Source organism: Bipolaris zeicola, assembly GCF_000523435.1.
Source record: "Bipolaris zeicola 26-R-13 unplaced genomic scaffold scaffold_6, whole genome shotgun sequence".
Classification (NCBI taxonomy): domain Eukaryota; kingdom Fungi; phylum Ascomycota; class Dothideomycetes; order Pleosporales; family Pleosporaceae; genus Bipolaris; species Bipolaris zeicola.
The window spans coordinates 216,394-233,120 of NW_006912055.1; the positions used below are offsets into that span (position 1 = coordinate 216,394).

At 49.2% G+C, this 16,727-nt stretch overlaps 7 protein-coding genes across 7 annotated transcripts; 4 read left to right on the forward strand and 3 right to left on the reverse strand.

Moving 5' to 3' along the window:
• Nucleotides 1-625: 625 nt before the first annotated feature.
• On the reverse strand, nt 626-2,711 carry COCCADRAFT_32565 (uncharacterized protein; the record flags this gene model as incomplete). Its single annotated transcript, XM_007709143.1, has 4 exons — nt 626-1,063; nt 1,093-2,155; nt 2,246-2,471; nt 2,507-2,711. The coding sequence occupies 4 exons, from the start codon at nt 2,709-2,711 to the stop codon at nt 626-628; spliced, it is 1,932 nt and encodes a 643-aa protein (XP_007707333.1).
• A 496-nt stretch (nt 2,712-3,207) lies between these two features.
• COCCADRAFT_83167 (uncharacterized protein) lies at nt 3,208-3,555 on the forward strand (the record flags this gene model as incomplete). The annotated part of the gene is made up of 1 exon (XM_007709202.1): nt 3,208-3,555. The coding sequence occupies one exon, from the start codon at nt 3,208-3,210 to the stop codon at nt 3,553-3,555; it is 348 nt and encodes a 115-aa protein (XP_007707392.1).
• A 2,426-nt stretch (nt 3,556-5,981) lies between these two features.
• Nucleotides 5,982-7,389, forward strand: COCCADRAFT_83370 (uncharacterized protein; the record flags this gene model as incomplete). Its single annotated transcript, XM_007709203.1, has 4 exons — nt 5,982-6,218; nt 6,271-6,603; nt 6,652-7,169; nt 7,227-7,389. The coding sequence occupies 4 exons, from the start codon at nt 5,982-5,984 to the stop codon at nt 7,387-7,389; spliced, it is 1,251 nt and encodes a 416-aa protein (XP_007707393.1).
• A 328-nt stretch (nt 7,390-7,717) lies between these two features.
• Nucleotides 7,718-10,567, forward strand: COCCADRAFT_83306 (uncharacterized protein; the record flags this gene model as incomplete). Its single annotated transcript, XM_007709204.1, has 2 exons — nt 7,718-7,873; nt 7,928-10,567. 2 exons carry the CDS (start codon nt 7,718-7,720, stop codon nt 10,565-10,567), a joined length of 2,796 nt encoding a protein of 931 aa, XP_007707394.1.
• Nucleotides 10,568-10,764: 197 nt separating this feature from the next.
• COCCADRAFT_32568 (uncharacterized protein) lies at nt 10,765-11,892 on the reverse strand (the record flags this gene model as incomplete). Its single annotated transcript, XM_007709144.1, has 3 exons — nt 10,765-11,574; nt 11,699-11,809; nt 11,869-11,892. The coding sequence occupies 3 exons, from the start codon at nt 11,890-11,892 to the stop codon at nt 10,765-10,767; spliced, it is 945 nt and encodes a 314-aa protein (XP_007707334.1).
• A 1,042-nt stretch (nt 11,893-12,934) lies between these two features.
• Nucleotides 12,935-14,546, forward strand: COCCADRAFT_918 (uncharacterized protein; the record flags this gene model as incomplete). Its single annotated transcript, XM_007709092.1, has 2 exons — nt 12,935-13,841; nt 13,909-14,546. The coding sequence occupies 2 exons, from the start codon at nt 12,935-12,937 to the stop codon at nt 14,544-14,546; spliced, it is 1,545 nt and encodes a 514-aa protein (XP_007707282.1).
• Nucleotides 14,547-14,749: 203 nt separating this feature from the next.
• COCCADRAFT_32570 (uncharacterized protein) lies at nt 14,750-16,513 on the reverse strand (the record flags this gene model as incomplete). The annotated part of the gene is made up of 5 exons (XM_007709145.1): nt 14,750-15,445; nt 15,497-15,712; nt 15,763-16,072; nt 16,135-16,369; nt 16,432-16,513. 5 exons carry the CDS (start codon nt 16,511-16,513, stop codon nt 14,750-14,752), a joined length of 1,539 nt encoding a protein of 512 aa, XP_007707335.1.
• Nucleotides 16,514-16,727: the final 214 nt, after the last annotated feature.

Sequence of the window (16,727 nt, forward strand, 5' to 3'; positions counted from 1 at the left end):
TCTTGTGAAGAACCCCCACTTTGCACTAGTCGACGGCCGTTTTATAAAAGCATGTAAAGCTTAAGCTGTCATTATGGAAAACCTCAGTTAGCGATTTTGCCGTAAGGTCGAACCCGAAGGAGGACCAAGTTTTAACTATTGGGCAGCCGTTGCAAATCTTTAGAGAACAACCATGGGTAAACAATCAATCTCCGGTAGATTTGTCTCCACTCGAAATCACTTCTAACTGAACCCCCATCTGTGTCCAAAGACATTTTGTACCCATTTATATCTGCTCGGGAGCTCTGGCATGCATCTCGGCTCTCTGTTTGCACACTAATAGAGTAGAGAGTTTCCCTAGCGTGATGGTACGTGGTCTGGCCCAACTAGGTACTGGAGCCACACACGTATGAGAATTCCGTTTAGGTGTTTCTTAGCCGCGGCAAAGAAGAGACCTTTAGGTGTTCTGACATCTGATACTGTAGTTGCAAGCGAAAAAGAAGCAGTTTAGTTGATAGTCATACTGGGATATCGATGGTCTAAAGACCGAAAGGCACAGTTCTTAGTGAAATATGAATACTGTATTTAGTTCACAGCTAGTGAAACCAATCTGATGATACGTAATCTCTCCAAAAGCTTGCAGAAATTACTTCCCATTCAACTTCTTCTGCTCAGAAGCATAACGAGCCACCATGCCCTCTATTTTACCATCTTCTCTCCACCTCTTGAGAACAGCATTGTATTTAATACCACCCCCATCATACGACTGATTGCGGAATGTCTTGTCGTCCAGCTTGTCCTCGTCATTGTAGAAACCCAGGGTACATTCTGCCAAGAACTTGCGTCGAGACGCTCCACAATCGACCGCTTCCTGGACCCACGCCTCAGCAGCTTCATGAGTAGGTTCGAGGGCCACAATTCCACGCTCTTTGACTGTGTTCATAACGTACGTGAGGTGTTCGGCAGCCATGTATATATTGTGCGTGAAGTTGGGAGTTCCTCCAGCTTGCGCGATGGTGAGCAACGTCATGTTGGGTAAACCATTGACTGCCCAACCATGCAACGTAGAAATCCCCTTGTCTTCCTATTTTCTGTAAGAGTCACTCCATTAACGCCGATAATTTCCGTCCGAGTCCTCTTGCTGAAGTCCGTGTTCCACTCGAATCCGGTTGTGTAGATGATGCAGTCAACTTCGATTTCTTCACCATTGGCTGCAAACCCTCGTTCGGTGATGGCTTCGACGCCTTTTCCATCCGTATCAATGAGCTTCACATTGGGATTGTTGAAGGTAGGCAGATACTCGTCATGGAAACAAGGGGGTTTGCAGGATTGGCTGTACCATGGCTTGAGGGCAGCAGCAGTCTTAGGATCCTTGACTGTGGAGTCCACACGTTTGCGAATTGACTCCATCTTCATAAAATTAACAATCTGAATGCGTGCAGCAATCTGTTCTGCGTTAGGAGCATTGCCGTCACTTGTGCCGAAGAATCCTGCCAAGCTGGTCAGAATCTCTGTCCAACCATCCTTTATCATATCCTTCTTAACGCCTTCCCCATTGATGATAGATGAAAAGTTCTCCATTCGGATTGTCTGCCAAACCTTAGGCAAGGATTTGGCCCACTCGACGTCCGTTTCTTGGTTGCGTCGTTCGTCGATGGAAGAGGGGGTACGCTGAACAACGTATACTAGCTCCTTAGCCCATTTTCCCACCTCGGCAATGACTTGGACACCCGATGCACCGGTTCCAATGACTGCAACCCGTTTGTCTTTGAGACCGGTTAACTGGGGGTTCTCAGGGCTACCTCCGGTGTACTTATAGTCCCATCGACAACTGTGGAACGCTTTCCCCTTAAACTTTTGAGCGTCAACACCCGGAAACTTGGGCACCTGCAAAGGCCCCAGAGCTGGTACTACCCATTTGGTATGAATGCTGTCGTTCCAGTTTGTTTCTACCTTCCAGAGGCAGGTTTCGTCGTTCCAAATCAACTTTTGTGTCTCTGTCTGGAATAAAACCTTCGGCCGGATGTTGTAGTGGTCCGCGATGGCGTGAGCATGCTTGCACAACTCTGGTCCTCGAGCATATTGCTTCTTAGGTACATAATCTATCTCTTCCAACAAAGACATGTACATGTAGGACTCGATATCGCACTGAGCACCTGGATAACGATTCCAATGCCTAGCTACCAAGTTAGAAAATCCTTATTTTTAGGGACAATTCAATGGAGAGTCCATACCAAGTACCCCCAATATCGTCAACTTTCTCAACATGCAGATGTTATGATACCCAAGTGTAATCAAGCGAGCGGCGACCTGAAGACCCGTGAAGCCACCCCCAATGATAAGTACGTCGTAGACATGGTTAATGGGATCCCGCCTGTAATCGGGGTTTGCCCATGGGTCACTAACGAAGTCGTTCAGACCAGACCTTACCAGCCGATATTGGTCAAGGCCCAGGCTGTTGTAGCGCTTGTCGCGTTCCGCTCTGTACTTCTCTAGTAGCGCATCCGATCAAAGTCAAGTTCAAGACCTGCAGCTTTGGCATAGTCTTTCAGCCGAAAAGACAGTAGTGGAGCGCCTTCCAGTCGTTCGACAACGACCGATTCTGTCATGCTGTCGCGATGATTGTGATGAGTAAAGTTGAAGAAATTGTATTTTCTCGATACCAGATTGACAACTTTGTGAAAAGAAGTCAGCGAATATAGAAAGGCATGAGCATCGAGCTGCTCGTACATGGAAAACCATGACAGGCAGCCGATGTAGTGCGGAAACAGCTCGGGCGGGATGTGATTCTTCGGCGACGATGATATATCTCATGGCATTGTGGTCGCTAGCGGAGGTATCTACGTCAAAATAGATTTCTTCAGAGGAAAATTACAGATTGAACAGCATATACCGTCTACAAAGTCTGTGTGTTACATTTATCGTATTCGAAGTTCTTGAATCTTATCACCTGCTGTCGCGCTCTGCGGCGCGTGAGGAAAATTGGGAAGAGAAAGTAGACGTGGAAACCAGGCGGTTGAGTCTGCCGGTGATCCTCTCCACCATCAAGTCAAGAATGGCCGCTGGTCAGGGAGGAAGTGATTTATCGCTAATGTTGCCTGGGTGAACAGCTCGAAAAAAAGGTACTTTATAGATTAGCGTCCTTCTTACTCGTCATGGCGAGGCGTTCAAGATATCGTCTTCCCTATATCCGAGATAACTACTAGTGGCCTAGATGATTGGGCTCAAATGTCACCATCTTTCGACGCCTTTTTCCACGTATATCCGATTCACAGATTCACGGCCTATGTACACTTAGTCCTATTCAAAAATGCCGTTCCTTCCTCGTTTCGTACTTCGAGACAAAACTTCGACATGTCTGATTACTTGTTGCAAGGTAACTTTTGGCGAGGCCTATTCGGTGGCGATAGTGGTAGTCCAAACAAACTGAACAGTGAACGGAGAGCTTTTTCGAATGTATGCAGCCTTCACAGTTGTGCCCAGGGACAGTATCAGGATGAGATAGTAAGTGGGGTCCGTGCGCTCATGTGCGTCACTAGGGCGTGGACATGTGTAAGGTGTCCTCAGCTGCGATAACACTACATGTCAACACTGAGAACAGCAATCTATTCTAGTCAGGCCTTCCATTGAAAACTGCCAATTCATATTTTATCAATCTATCTCACCTGTCTCAGGTGGAGACGTATCAATGTCCATTGTTTATGCCTACATCGCCTGACGGCTGCCGTCTAGTACTCCAAACAACATCAGCTTCATATGAAAGCATGACCTCCCCATATCTTGGAAGAAACGTTCCTAGTATAGCCTCGGCCAAGCTGGGTGGTATCAACTCATGCAAACCAGGAGGTGGCAATACCAGCGTGTCAAGAAGGTCTTTTTAGTACCGACAACGGGACTAGCATTGAATTGCAGCTCAACATCGCTCACTGCAATCCAGAGACCTGCGCTGCTGTTTCTATAGTATGCTTGAATGATCTAAAGCGTTACTGCGTTGCAAAGCCAACTAGGTAATATGGCCATGTAGTACCATGATACCACGATCATGTTGGATACCAGGGCAATCCTAATCTCCTCGCTGGACCTTGTCTCGAAACTATCACACATCCTAGGATATCGTATGGGAGAACTGAGCTAATGGTAATCAAATATGCTTGCCGGTGACACTTTGCGCAGTGTCCTCGGAATGACATTCGCCGACCCATCGCCGCCGCCGCCGCTACTGGCCCCACCTAGCCATACGAAATTTTCTTTACTACCACACAACCTTGGAACGAAGCACAACCGAGAACGTATATTTTGTAGAGCGATGACTGCCAAAAAGATTTCGTGATTAAAACATAACAACAGCAAATGTGAGGTCTTTCATCAAAAACAACAAGCCCGGCTAGCTCAATCGGTAGAGCGTGAGACTCTTAGCTTTCACGTCCTTACTAGACACGATTGGTTATCTCAAGGTTGTGGGTTCGACCCCCACGTCGGGCTTCTCCTTTTTTGCTTGTTGCGTGAGTTTTTGGTTGAGTTTTTTAGCTTGGGCAGTGCCTGCATTGATGGTATGGTATCCATATTCAACGTTCATGCCAGGCGGTTGTCGCCATGGCGGATGTCGAATCGTGAATTATTTTTTTCACTGATAGTAAACACAAAGAAAAGTGCCGGAAGACAAGGATCGGAATTTGGACATCATTCAACCCTTACAATAAGCGAATCTCCTCTCCAATTGCGTGGTTTTGGTAAACACGATAGATTTACAAAACTAACTGCATTGAGTAGTATGGCTGTTAGTAGAGATAATGTTTTGGCGTCAAGCAGAGCTGAGTGGTAACAATATTTTCTCGCCAATATCTGGATGAGATAGAGGAGAAGCTATAGGAAATGCGTTACCAGCTGCATACCAATATCCCTATGCGCATTTATAGCCCAGAGAGGCGTATCGATCAATTCGCTAGCTTTCACAGTTACTTCACAGTGGACTGAATCGACCGAGCGCCGAGAGCCGCGGAAGGGACTTAAATGACCGCATTCATGATTCTAAAATACGCATCGCCAAACAGCCAACGATGGAGAATTTGCATTCATTCGATTGTGATGCACCTAGTAATTCGACTTGGCGTTGAGACGGCAATCCGACCAAGCGAAGTATGCAAGATTTTAAGTCTAGTGTACGAACCTGCAATGCCAATATCCTCCCGCTTATTACAGCGATTTGAAATGTTCTAAAACGCTCTTTACCTACGGCTGGCCACTGGGACGCGTAATTCGGAGCTGTCCTATTTGTGCCGGATTGTAGAGGGTGTGAACACTGAGTGGCGAACTATTCAAACAAACTTCAATTTCAAAAGTTTCACAGTCAATAGAAGAGTTCGTGATTCACCCCCTGTTGCATCGGCTCAACATTATGGAAATAATGTGAAATATTTCTCATCTTTCTCCAATCATGCAGATGTGGGGAAACGTGGGTTGCCTTATCAGCAAATTCTAGACCCACCTCCACATCTAGCCCCTCAGTCTTCTAGACAGTAGCGTTGCTATTTCAAGATCTTCTCCTATGTATCGCAGCCCGAACTGAAACCATTCTATCTGCTTATTGATAAATCAGGAAGCAAGACAGCTCACAATGACAGTCAATAAGTCTTTGGGTGTGTCTGGCCTTGCTAAGAGGGCGGGAAACGCTCCCTCACCCCACCAACTCGTACGCCACCAACGAATCACCGGCGCGCCAATATCGGATAATACACCTTGTGGGCTCACTTGGTCCACTCCGCTAATGCATTTTACCACTTTAGGACTCGTAAAAGCTTAATAGAATATATACGGCTTACGATGCACTAGACCCCTGCTCAATTGGGGGCGCATATGCACTACAGGACGACAGAGAGCTGATGATTGAGCAAACCCCTTAGTTTACCGCTAACATAAAAGGAGTTGCCTTTGCTGCCGGTAGTTCCTGTATAAGAGACGGGATGGAAGACCATTTACTCCGTTTTGGAGATTCATTCGTCGCCATGTCTTCACCATCAAGCCGCATAGCCGAGTTGGCAGCCACCATTTCCCATCATACCACTCGAGTGGACAAGTTTCTTTCCGGCAATAACCTTCCACAGCCATCTTTTGATACTCATGGTCCGGTCGATTTAGGCTTGCCTTCCGAAATCGAAGAGTCACGTGTTGCCGTTCTGCAGGCAACTCAGGAACTGAATGATCTTCTCCAAGGTCCCAGGGAGCTGATTTTCAATCACCAGGTTCGCAACTCGAACTAGCCCCAAAGCGATTTTCAGGCTGATTGACGTCCAGCACAATATTTTGGCACATCTTAAACTAATTTCTCGTTACGACATTGCCCATAAAGTCCCGGTGGACGGCGAGCGAACATTCAAAGATCTCGCAGCGGAAATTGGTATAGATGAAGGGGCTCTTACACGCATCCTTCGCATGGGCATCACGTACCGTGTATTCCAAGAGCCTCGTCCTGGCGTTATAAAACACTCAGCAGCGTCAAGACAGATTGCAGATGATACTCGCGCAGCAGGATGGGTTGCAGCAAATGTTGACGAGATGTGGCCGGCGGCTGAAAAGCTCGTGGATGCTTTGGAAAAGTGGCCCGAGGCCGCCGAGCCAAACCACACTGTATGCCCACGTCAAGGACCATGAATTCAGAAGACTAACAGCTTCTAGGGATTCTCATTGGGACACGAAACCGAGTTGTCTTTCTACCAAGCCTTGGCCAGTGATCCGGAGCGAGCTCGTCGATTTGGCGAAGGAATGAGTTTCTTCACCACCGGCGACGGGTTTTCACTTCGCCACTTGACAGGTGGATATTCATGGAGCTCAATAGCACCAGGAACTGTTGTCGACATGGGCGGCTCTCACGGCGATGCAGCTTTTGCACTAGCGCGGAAATATCCCAATCTCCATCTAGTTGTGCAAGATTTGCCCGAAGTTGTTGCAAACTCGAAAGAACAAGAAGGACTGAACGTCAAATTCATGGCACACAACTTTTTCGAAGAGCAACCAGTCAAAGACGCTGATGTTTACTACTATCGCTGGACCTTACACAACTGGTCTGACAAGTACTGTCTCAAAGCGCTAAGAGCGCTGATACCAGCGTTGAAGAAGGGCGCGCGGCTATTGATCGTAGATACAGTCATGCCTCCTCCCGGAACTCTTCCCAATAATTTGGAACGAAAACTTAGGTACTTATACTCAGGTCTTGCATTCATCAGCGGCCATGACGCTAATCAGTTATTTAGGGGTATCGATCTGACCATGTTGGAAATTGGAAATGCCAAAGAACGCAGCCTAGATGATTGGAAGACTCTGATACATGATGCAGATGCGAGATTCAAATTTTGTAATATGCATCATCCTCAGGGCTCGAATTTGGCGATTGTCGAAGTTATATGGGATGAGTAGATGCTAAATACTCCTGGTGTCCATTGGAGAAGCAATTGTAGTAGCACTAGTTTTTTTGTGAATCCACTATCCAATCTGAAAGATAAGAGACATTGTTGCATTATTCAGCGTGTCATTGATAATTTAAAGATGCAATCATGGAACGGGAAGATGTGTCATAATCCTTAAGTAGCCATGCTTATCGATAACAAGGCTTGGCGTGGAGGCGACGCGTCGACGCGTCTGAATCAATTAACGGATAGCGTATCCAATCATCAACTCCACTTGCATCAACCTTCAATCGTTCTTGTGTTCAACTTTGCCTTTATCGTTTACTGCATAGCTCAAAATGGCGTCTAGACCAGAGATTAAGGAGGAGGATGAATCCGGTTTCTGCAAGTTCTTTCGCAATCTAGAAGAAAAGGACAATGAGACGGTGCGCATATTCGACCGTGGCGACTACTACAGCGCCCACGGCGAGGATGCCAAGTTCATTGCGAATACTGTAAGTTTGTTCGTGAAGGATTAGTGCATGATCAACAAATTGACATTGCTCCAGGTCTACAAAACCACAGCCGTAATCCGCAAGCTGGGACGAGAACCAGGACTCGAGTCCGTCACAATGACCGTCACCGTTTTCCGCAACTTCCTCCGAGACGCTCTATTTCGACTCAGCAAACGCATTGAGATTTGGCAGTCAACAGCCAAGCGCATGGACTGGAAAGTCGTCAAACAGGCATCGCCCGGCAACCTACAAGATCTGGAGGATGAGCTGGGCGGTCAGATTGAGAGTGCTCCGATAATATTGGCGGTCAAGGTTTCGGCCAAGGCATCGGAGGCACGAAGGGTGGGTGTATGCTTTGCCGATGCAAGTGTACGGGAGTTGGGCGTTTCAGAGTTTCTTGACAATGATCTCTATTCCAACTTCGAGTCACTACTCATTCAACTGGGTGTGAAGGAGTGCCTGGTACAACTGGACTCAACAAAGAAGGATGTCGAGCTCAGCAAGCTCCGGACTATCGCCGACAACTGCGGATGTGCAGTGGCAGAGCGAGCAGCGGCCGATTTTGGCACAAAAGACATCGAGCAAGACTTGCCTCGGTTGCTCAAGGACGATCGTGCTGCTGGTTCGCTGCCTTTGACAGACCAGAAGTTGGCCATGGGCTCAGCTGCGTGTCTGATCCGGTACCTGGGTGTTATGTCTGATTCATCAAACTTTGGACAATATCAGCTCTACCAACACGACCTGTCACAATACATGAAGCTCGATGCGGCCGCGCTGAAAGCACTGAACCTCATGCCTGGACCACGAGATGGTGCTAAGAACATGAGTTTGTATGGTCTGCTCAATCACTGCAAAACACCAACCGGCAGTCGGTTACTGGCACAATGGCTCAAGCAGCCATTGATGAATATCAGCGAGATTGAACGACGGCAGCAGCTGGTTGAAGCGTTCGCCAATGATACAGAGCTGAGACAAACCATGCAAGAAGAGCACTTACGCTCAATACCTGACTTATACCGGTTAGCAAAGAAGTTCCAACGCAAGGCAGCAAATTTGGAAGACGTTGTGCGGGCATACCAGGTTGTCATTCGGTTACCAGGTTTCCTCAGCTCTCTCGAGGCAGTCATTGATGAGCAATACAAAGAGCCGCTCGATACAGAGTACACGGAGAAACTCCGCCAATATACCACAGCATTTGCCGGTCTGCAAGATATGGTGGAGACGACGGTTGACTTGGAGGCTCTCGACAATCATGAATTCATCATCAAGCCCGAGTTTGATGAATCACTAAGGACTATTCGAAAGCGCTTGGATAAGCTCAAGCGCGACATGGAATCTGAGCATATGCGTGTGGGCGACGACCTTAATCAAGATACAGAGAAGAAGCTTTTCCTTGAAAATCACAAAGTCAATGGCTGGTGCTTCCGTCTGACGCGCAATGAAGCAGGTTGCATTCGACAAAAGAAGCAGTACCAGGAAATCTCGACACAGAAGAACGGTGTCTACTTCACAACAAATACTCTACAAGAAAAGCGCAGGGAGTTTGACCAGTTGTCTGAAAACTACAACCGCACACAAGCAGGTCTAGTCAACGAAGTCGTCTCGGTAGCTTCATCCTACGTCCCTGTCATCGAGAAGCTCGCCGCAGTGCTTGCACACCTCGATGTCATTGTAGCCTTTGCACATGTCTCCGTTCATGCGCCAACCTCGTACACAAGGCCCAAGATGCACCCACGAGGTACCGGCGATACCATTCTCAAAGAAGCGCGACACCCATGTATGGAAATGCAAGACGACATTTCCTTCATAACAAACGACGTTTCCCTAGTCCGTGACAAGAGCGAATTCCTCATCATCACAGGACCCAACATGGGCGGTAAATCGACCTACATCCGCCAAATCGGCGTCATCGCTCTCATGGCCCAAATCGGATGCTTCGTCCCCTGTTCAGAAGCCGAACTCACCATCTTCGACTGCATACTCGCACGTGTGGGCGCCAGCGACAGCCAAATCAAAGGCGTATCTACCTTCATGGCCGAAATGCTCGAAACAGCAAACATCCTCAAATCCGCCACCAAGGAATCCCTCATCATCATCGACGAGCTGGGCCGCGGAACAAGTACGTACGATGGATTCGGACTGGCGTGGGCCATCTCCGAGTACATCATCAAGGAGATTGGGGCATTTGCCTTGTTTGCCACACATTTCCACGAACTGACCGCACTCACGGATACGTATCCGCAGGTCCAGAATCTGCACGTCGTAGCGCATATTTCCGAGGGCAGCAGCACCGCCGACGACGATGGCGATGTAGACATGGAGAATGCGGCTGCGCAGAAGAAACGCGAAGTCACGCTTCTCTACAAGGTAGAACCGGGTTTCTCTGACCAGTCTTTTGGTATTCACGTCGCGGAACTGGTGCGCTTCCCGCAAAAAGTCATCAATATGGCGAAGCGCAAGGCGGATGAGCTTGAAGACTTTTCTGGAAAGCATGAAGAGGGGTTTGTGCAGGCGAGTAAGGAGGAGGTCGAGGATGGGAGTCGCTTGCTGAAAGAGGTGCTGGTGGAGTGGAAAAAGGAGGTGGAGAGTAAGGGGTTGACGAAGAAGCAGCAGGTGGAGCGGATGAGGGAGTTGGTCAAGGGAAATGAGAAGTTGATGGCGAATGGGTTTTTCAAGAGCATTCAGGCGCTGTGAAGGGTGTGGTCCATGATAGGGTGAGAGCATAGCGAGCGAGAAAAGCAGACTGCTAATTTAATGAATGAACAAACAACCTTTCTTGACTGGACTTGATGCGATGTGATTGTGAACTGGTCATGGTATCATATAAGGATCTTTAGAGTCATGCTTCATCATAGGATGCAAGTGCTTCCACATAGAACATGTCCTACATCTCACCTCTTGAGCTCAGCAAATCGTCTCGACAGTTCATCGACGTCTGGTATCTTGCCGAGCCCATCCTCCTTCTTGGCCGGCTTCTTCGCATCGCTCTTTGCGATTTTGGCCGCCGCACTGCCTGGCAGCTTTAACCTGGGAGCGACATTATCTGTGCTTGGGCTGGGAGGCACGACTCGCAGCGGACTTTGGGGGCCAAGTTTCTTTGGTGTTGTGGCTTTGGCCAGGGCCTCTCTCTCCTCCGCCTTCTTACTTTTACTGGGGTCCGCATCGTCTGCAGTCAGTGGGTCTTCGAGCACTCCTTCAGCTCTTTCGGCGACTCCGCCCGAGGGTTCGTCGTCGTCTTCATCGTCTTCAGCCTCGTCCTCGCTCTTAGATATGCCATAAGGCACGCCGTAGAATCTTGCAATCTCCGTCATGTAAGCCTCTACCAACTCTTCCTTTGGTGTTTCCACCCGCAGCTTCTTGATCACTCTTTCTGCAACACCCTCGCCCTCCATACTGGCTATGGCGACATCCTTGCCAAATTTATCCACGAGCAGCGCCCGGACCGTCTGCAGCTCCTTGATCTCCGTGCGCGGCGCAGCGTATATTATGCTGCGGACGGCCTCCTCCAATGCGGGGTCGAGCAGCGTCGCCGACGACGAAGCCGCCGAGGTCGTGTTTGAAGACGAGATCTGGTTTTCGAGGAGCTGGGAGCGGGCAAGCAAGAGTTCGCAGTAGAGTTCGAGGATCTCATGCAGCTCGGTGGTGATGTCTGTGCGAATAATGTTTTCTACGCGTATCCTTGCGGATTGGACTTTGCCGACCTAGTGGGAAGGGGGGATCAGGTCAGCAGGTGGTGGGTGATGGGTGGTATACGCGCGGTCACTTGCGCGGTCTTTTTCATTGCGATGAAAAGCAAGGGAAATACGGGCACGTTGCCATGCGTACCTCGATGAGCTGCGCCATCTCCCGCCTTTGCTGCTTTACTTTTGCGCTGTCTTTTTGCTGCACCATGCGCAGTCGCGATATAGACAGCTTGAGCTGTATCTTGAGCTTCGCCTACCCCTCATTAGCCTTCCCGGGGTGCTGTTGCCTTGAAGCGTGTCGCCAAACCGTACAACTAAAGATACTGGAGGCGCCATTGTGTGTATATGTGTGTAGTTGTGGTGCTTGGAGACGGCGTCGTTGTTGTCTGTGGTGGGGCGTGCGTGGGGTAATGGCGGCTGTCCATGTACGTAAGGTGAAGCTACAGGTCGGGCTGGGAACTGGACGCAGACGCGGAACGCTGGGCCGGGGCGACACGCGGCCAAGGTTCCAACGGCTTGGGCTCCCCCTGCACGCCACAACCCCCGTCCAACGACTATCGCCATCCTCCCTAAATCCCCCAAAGCGGCATACCCGCGACACGCCTACGCATTTCTCTGTAGGATTGGCAGGATCGCCAGGAAAATTAGAATTGCTAGGATCACGTACTCAACTACGAGTCATTCTTCTTGGCGCCATTGCACATCTTGCAAGCTTCAAATCATCAGTCATCCCCTTTGCCTTTGTGCAATATACAATACACAATACACAACCCGTCTATTCACAGGGACTCGACATTCGAATCATGGCAGACTTCTGTTCTTGTCTCTGCAGGCCATGAGGGGCAACTTTTCCGACCCTATCATACGAGGCCAGCTCCGAGGAACATAGCAGATCCACTACTTTGGAGAGCTTTTACCCCAAATCCTACAATAATGCCAAGGCCGCGCCTCCTCCTTGCCTATCAACGATATTTCCATTGGACACAGACCGACAAGAAGCGCGCAACAACGGAAGGAGTAGCGAATAGCCAGTCTCCTTACGGCGGGTATGGCGCCTAATTCCTACCGAATCCGTCTGGACAACGGTCTAACATGACTACTGTTGATATCCTTACTTGTTTAGTCAACGACAACATAAACGCACCGCTTTATCAACGCTAACGATTCACTGATTGTGCTGCAACTGAATCATGAATAGCCAAAACCTGGTGTCGATCATGAAGACCGGCCAATGCAAAATGGGTAGAAATGGGTCTTCGCCCTTCCACAATGGCGACAGATTTTCACAAATTATTTTGGCTCTGCTTGAAATTCATCGAGTAATCATTATACTTCTCACTACTCCGCGGGTGATCATCCTACTAGAAACGCTACTATCATGGGCCGTGCCGCTTTTCAGCTAGGGAACGGGAGGGTCAATGTGGACGCTTCCACGCCAGCACGCCACCGCACACTCATTCTCGATCTCGGTGACGTGCTCTTTCATTACTCTTCTCGCTATCTCACAGCCCTTTCTCGTCAAGAATTCCAGGCAGTTCTTCTGACTCCCACATGGGCCGAGCTTGATCGCGGTCACATTGGCGAGGACGAAGCTCTCGCAAAGATAGGCAAAGATCTGTCCCTAGACCCAATAGCAATAAAGGAAGGTTTGACACAATGCCGCAAAACCCTTTGTGTAGACAAGGATCTCGTCGATGAGATTGCAAAGATCAAGAAAGAGATGGATGGGCACCTCAAGGTCTACGCCATGAGTAACATCTCCAAGCACGACTTTGCACATCTCAAGACTGTGCTGTCTGACTGGAGTATGTTTGATGGCGAATTTACGTCGTGTGACGCTGGCATGGCCAAGCCCGAGCTCAACTTTTACAAATACGTCCTTGATACAATTGGCGTCAGTGACCCGTCATCGGCCATTTTCGTCGACGACAAAATCATCAACGTCACTGCAGCACGCTCCTTTGGAATTCAGGGCATCGTCTTCAAATCAGCACCAGCTCTCCTCCGCCAATTGCGAAACACGCTCTTCGACCCTGTCGTCCGGGCACGCAAGTATATGGCCAACAACACACACAAACACACTTCACGCATAGAAGACGGTACAGAGTTCCCTGAACGATTCTCTCAGTTTCTCATACAATGGGAACTCAAAGAAACCTCATGGCTCACCCTATCCGTCCCCGGTGCCTCAGAGGCCCAAATCAAAGCCGACATCCAAAAAGCTTCTTCCGAAGCAAGAACCTGGAACTACTTCAACGGCACCCCCGTAGGCACAACAAAAACATGTAAGTTCCCACCCTCTACCTCCCCTCTCCTGAGCCCCCCCAAATCTAAATAAATCTACACTCACAGTCCCCGACGACGTCGACGACACATCCATGGCCCTCCTCGCCTTCTCCCCACCCCGCTCCTCCGCCAACCCCATCCTCGACCTCATGGCCAAATGCCGTCACACTAGAGACAACCTCGTACGAACCTACTTCGACCCCAACCGGCCCGGGCTCTGCCCTTTTGTGCTGGTAAACGTAATCCGCGTCTTTTACCACTACAACCGCGGCAGCGAAGTAAAACCCGAACTCGAATACGTCACCCGTATCCTGCTTAACCGCGCCTACGTAAATGGTAGCGCAGTTTATAACTCCGCAGAACCGTTTTTGTACTTTATGGCCTGTCTGGTTGATGCGAATCAGAGTCAGCCTGAGATTCAAGCCCTGAGAGAGCCGTTGGCGATGGCGCTGCGAGAAAGGGTCGGGCAGAAAGATGATTCGTTTGCCGTTGCGGCAAGGGTGCTGTCGTGTCAGAAGTTGGGGGTTTGGGCCCAGTCCGATATTGAGTATCTCAAGGAGCTGCAGGAGTGCGATGGAGGCTGGGAAATTGGCTGGGTGTGCAGGTTTGGAAGGTCGCAGAAGAAGATTGGAAATCGGGGTGTGCCTACGGCGTTTGCTATCAAGGCGCTTGAGCATGAGTACCGGATTCAGGGCGAACCGTGATGGACTTTTGGATGAACCTTGAAGTTTCTTTTTTCTGTTTTGTTTTTATGAGCACATGGAGGAAAGGGGGGAACATATGTTACTGTCGCTAATGATACACGCTGCGCTCTTCATGAAATGAATTTGTTGCTATGGGATTCATATAACTTGATATCACTGTGCTACTTGAACGCTGCAATGACTACGTACGTGGGAAGCTACATTCAATCACCCTGGCTCACTCTCTCCACCATAACCGCCTCCTGCTTCTCATTCATGTGCGCAAAATTCCTGTACCTCTGCTCTTCATCCGACTTGGTGCTCCTGATGACCTGCCTATTTTCCTTGTTTAGACCCATGCAGATTCTTGGCTTCTCGAAGAACATCGTATCAATCTGCTCGAGCGTCCTTCCAGACGTCTCCACGCCAAAGAAGTATGTAAGCGGTACAAAGGACGCGCAAACAGCAGCCCAGACCCAGAAGTAGTGGCCCTTGATGTTGTCGAGACCAATGGGTGTCACCATGACGACGACAAAGTTAGACATCCAGTGCGAGAAGACACCCACAGCCGTGGCCTTGTTACGAACGCGAAGAGGCTGGATTTCGGCAGAGTAGGACCACGATACGGGCAAGATGCCAAGCGTGAAGCAATCCAAGTACAGGAACATAAATGCCACTGCGGCTGCTGCGCTCGAGAAGCTGTTCTTGGCCAGACAACCAGCGATTATGGCCATGCAGGCTGCACAACCAGCCGAAGATCCCATGACTGACCAGCGCCGCCCAATCTTGTCGATATAAAAGTATGGAGGCCAAGAGAAAACTGCGTATTGACTAAAGGCAACGGACGCGAGGATGAGAGCCATGCTCGGCGTGTAGTCGAGATATTCTTGGAAGATGTAGGCGAGGTAGTAGCAGAGAGCCTGTGCCCAAGTCAGTATCTAGGTGTAAAACTCAAGCAAAAGAGAACTTACATTAATGCCCGACCACTGGTTCATCATGTACGGGCCCATGCCGAGAAGGACACGATGCAAGTTTCGAGTCTTGGTGGCATTGCTGAAGACTTCACCCCAGGTGGGCTCCTCCTCGCTGCTCTCGGCCTCAATAGCATCGAGAATCTCTTGTAGCTGTCCCTGAACTTCTTCATCATCGAGAGGCTTGTCAAGCAACCGACTGATAGTATGCTTAGCCTATCTACAGCGTCAGTAATAACACTTTAGTGCATATTGATTGGACTTGCCTCCTCGATTTGACCACGAGATGCCAGCCATCGCGGTGTCTCGCATAGGAACGGACAGAGCGCCAGGACCATGAGCGAGAACAAAATCTGGCAAGCAACAGGGAAGCGCCATTGCAGCGAGCTATTGGCATACAGTGTCGCGAAACATAGCCAAGAAGCAATCGCAACACCAATGATGATGAGAGCAGACTGGACAACCAGTAACGCACCACGGTTGTGTGCAGGTAGTGTTTCCGACTGCAGAATTGGCACTGCAACCGTCGAGAGCCCGACACCGATACCGCCAATGATGCGAGCGACGAACATTTGCCTATAGAGAAGTATGAAATGTCAGTACGTTTCTCTTTTATCCTGAAAAGGGGATTTGCTAACCAATACTCAAAGCTAGCAGTCTGTATAGCAGCTCCCACAACGACGATAAGATTGGCAAGAATAATCGACCGCTTCCGCCCAATCTTCTCTCCATACACAAACGCAACAACAGCACCAAGCGCGCATCCTATATCGTAGATGGCTGTCACAAGTCCCGTCATCGTAGGATTCGGATTACCCAGCGTATCCTTGAAGCGTTGGCCGCCGAGGATACCCCCAAAAAGACCCTGATCATCTAGCCAAAGTGTCAGATTCCGATTACTTGGACGGTTTACGTGTTACAGCGTGCACACTCACATCCAAAGAGCAAAAAGTCCAGCCCCGAGGTCAAAAGAATGATAGTAATAAGGCTCTTGCCCCTAAACTCTGTAAAACCCATCCTGAAAAGAAAAAATTGCTCTATACACCCGCTGCTGTGCAAAGAGTAGTTCACAATGGTGTTGATACAAATATTGTGGGACACCCCCCAACCAACACGTCCACCCCTCCTCTTTTATATACTCATTGATACCCGCATTGATATGCACCCGGTTTTTCCTTTACAGGCCTAATGCATTTTGCATCTCCAGGACGATCATAGTAGTGTTTGGATG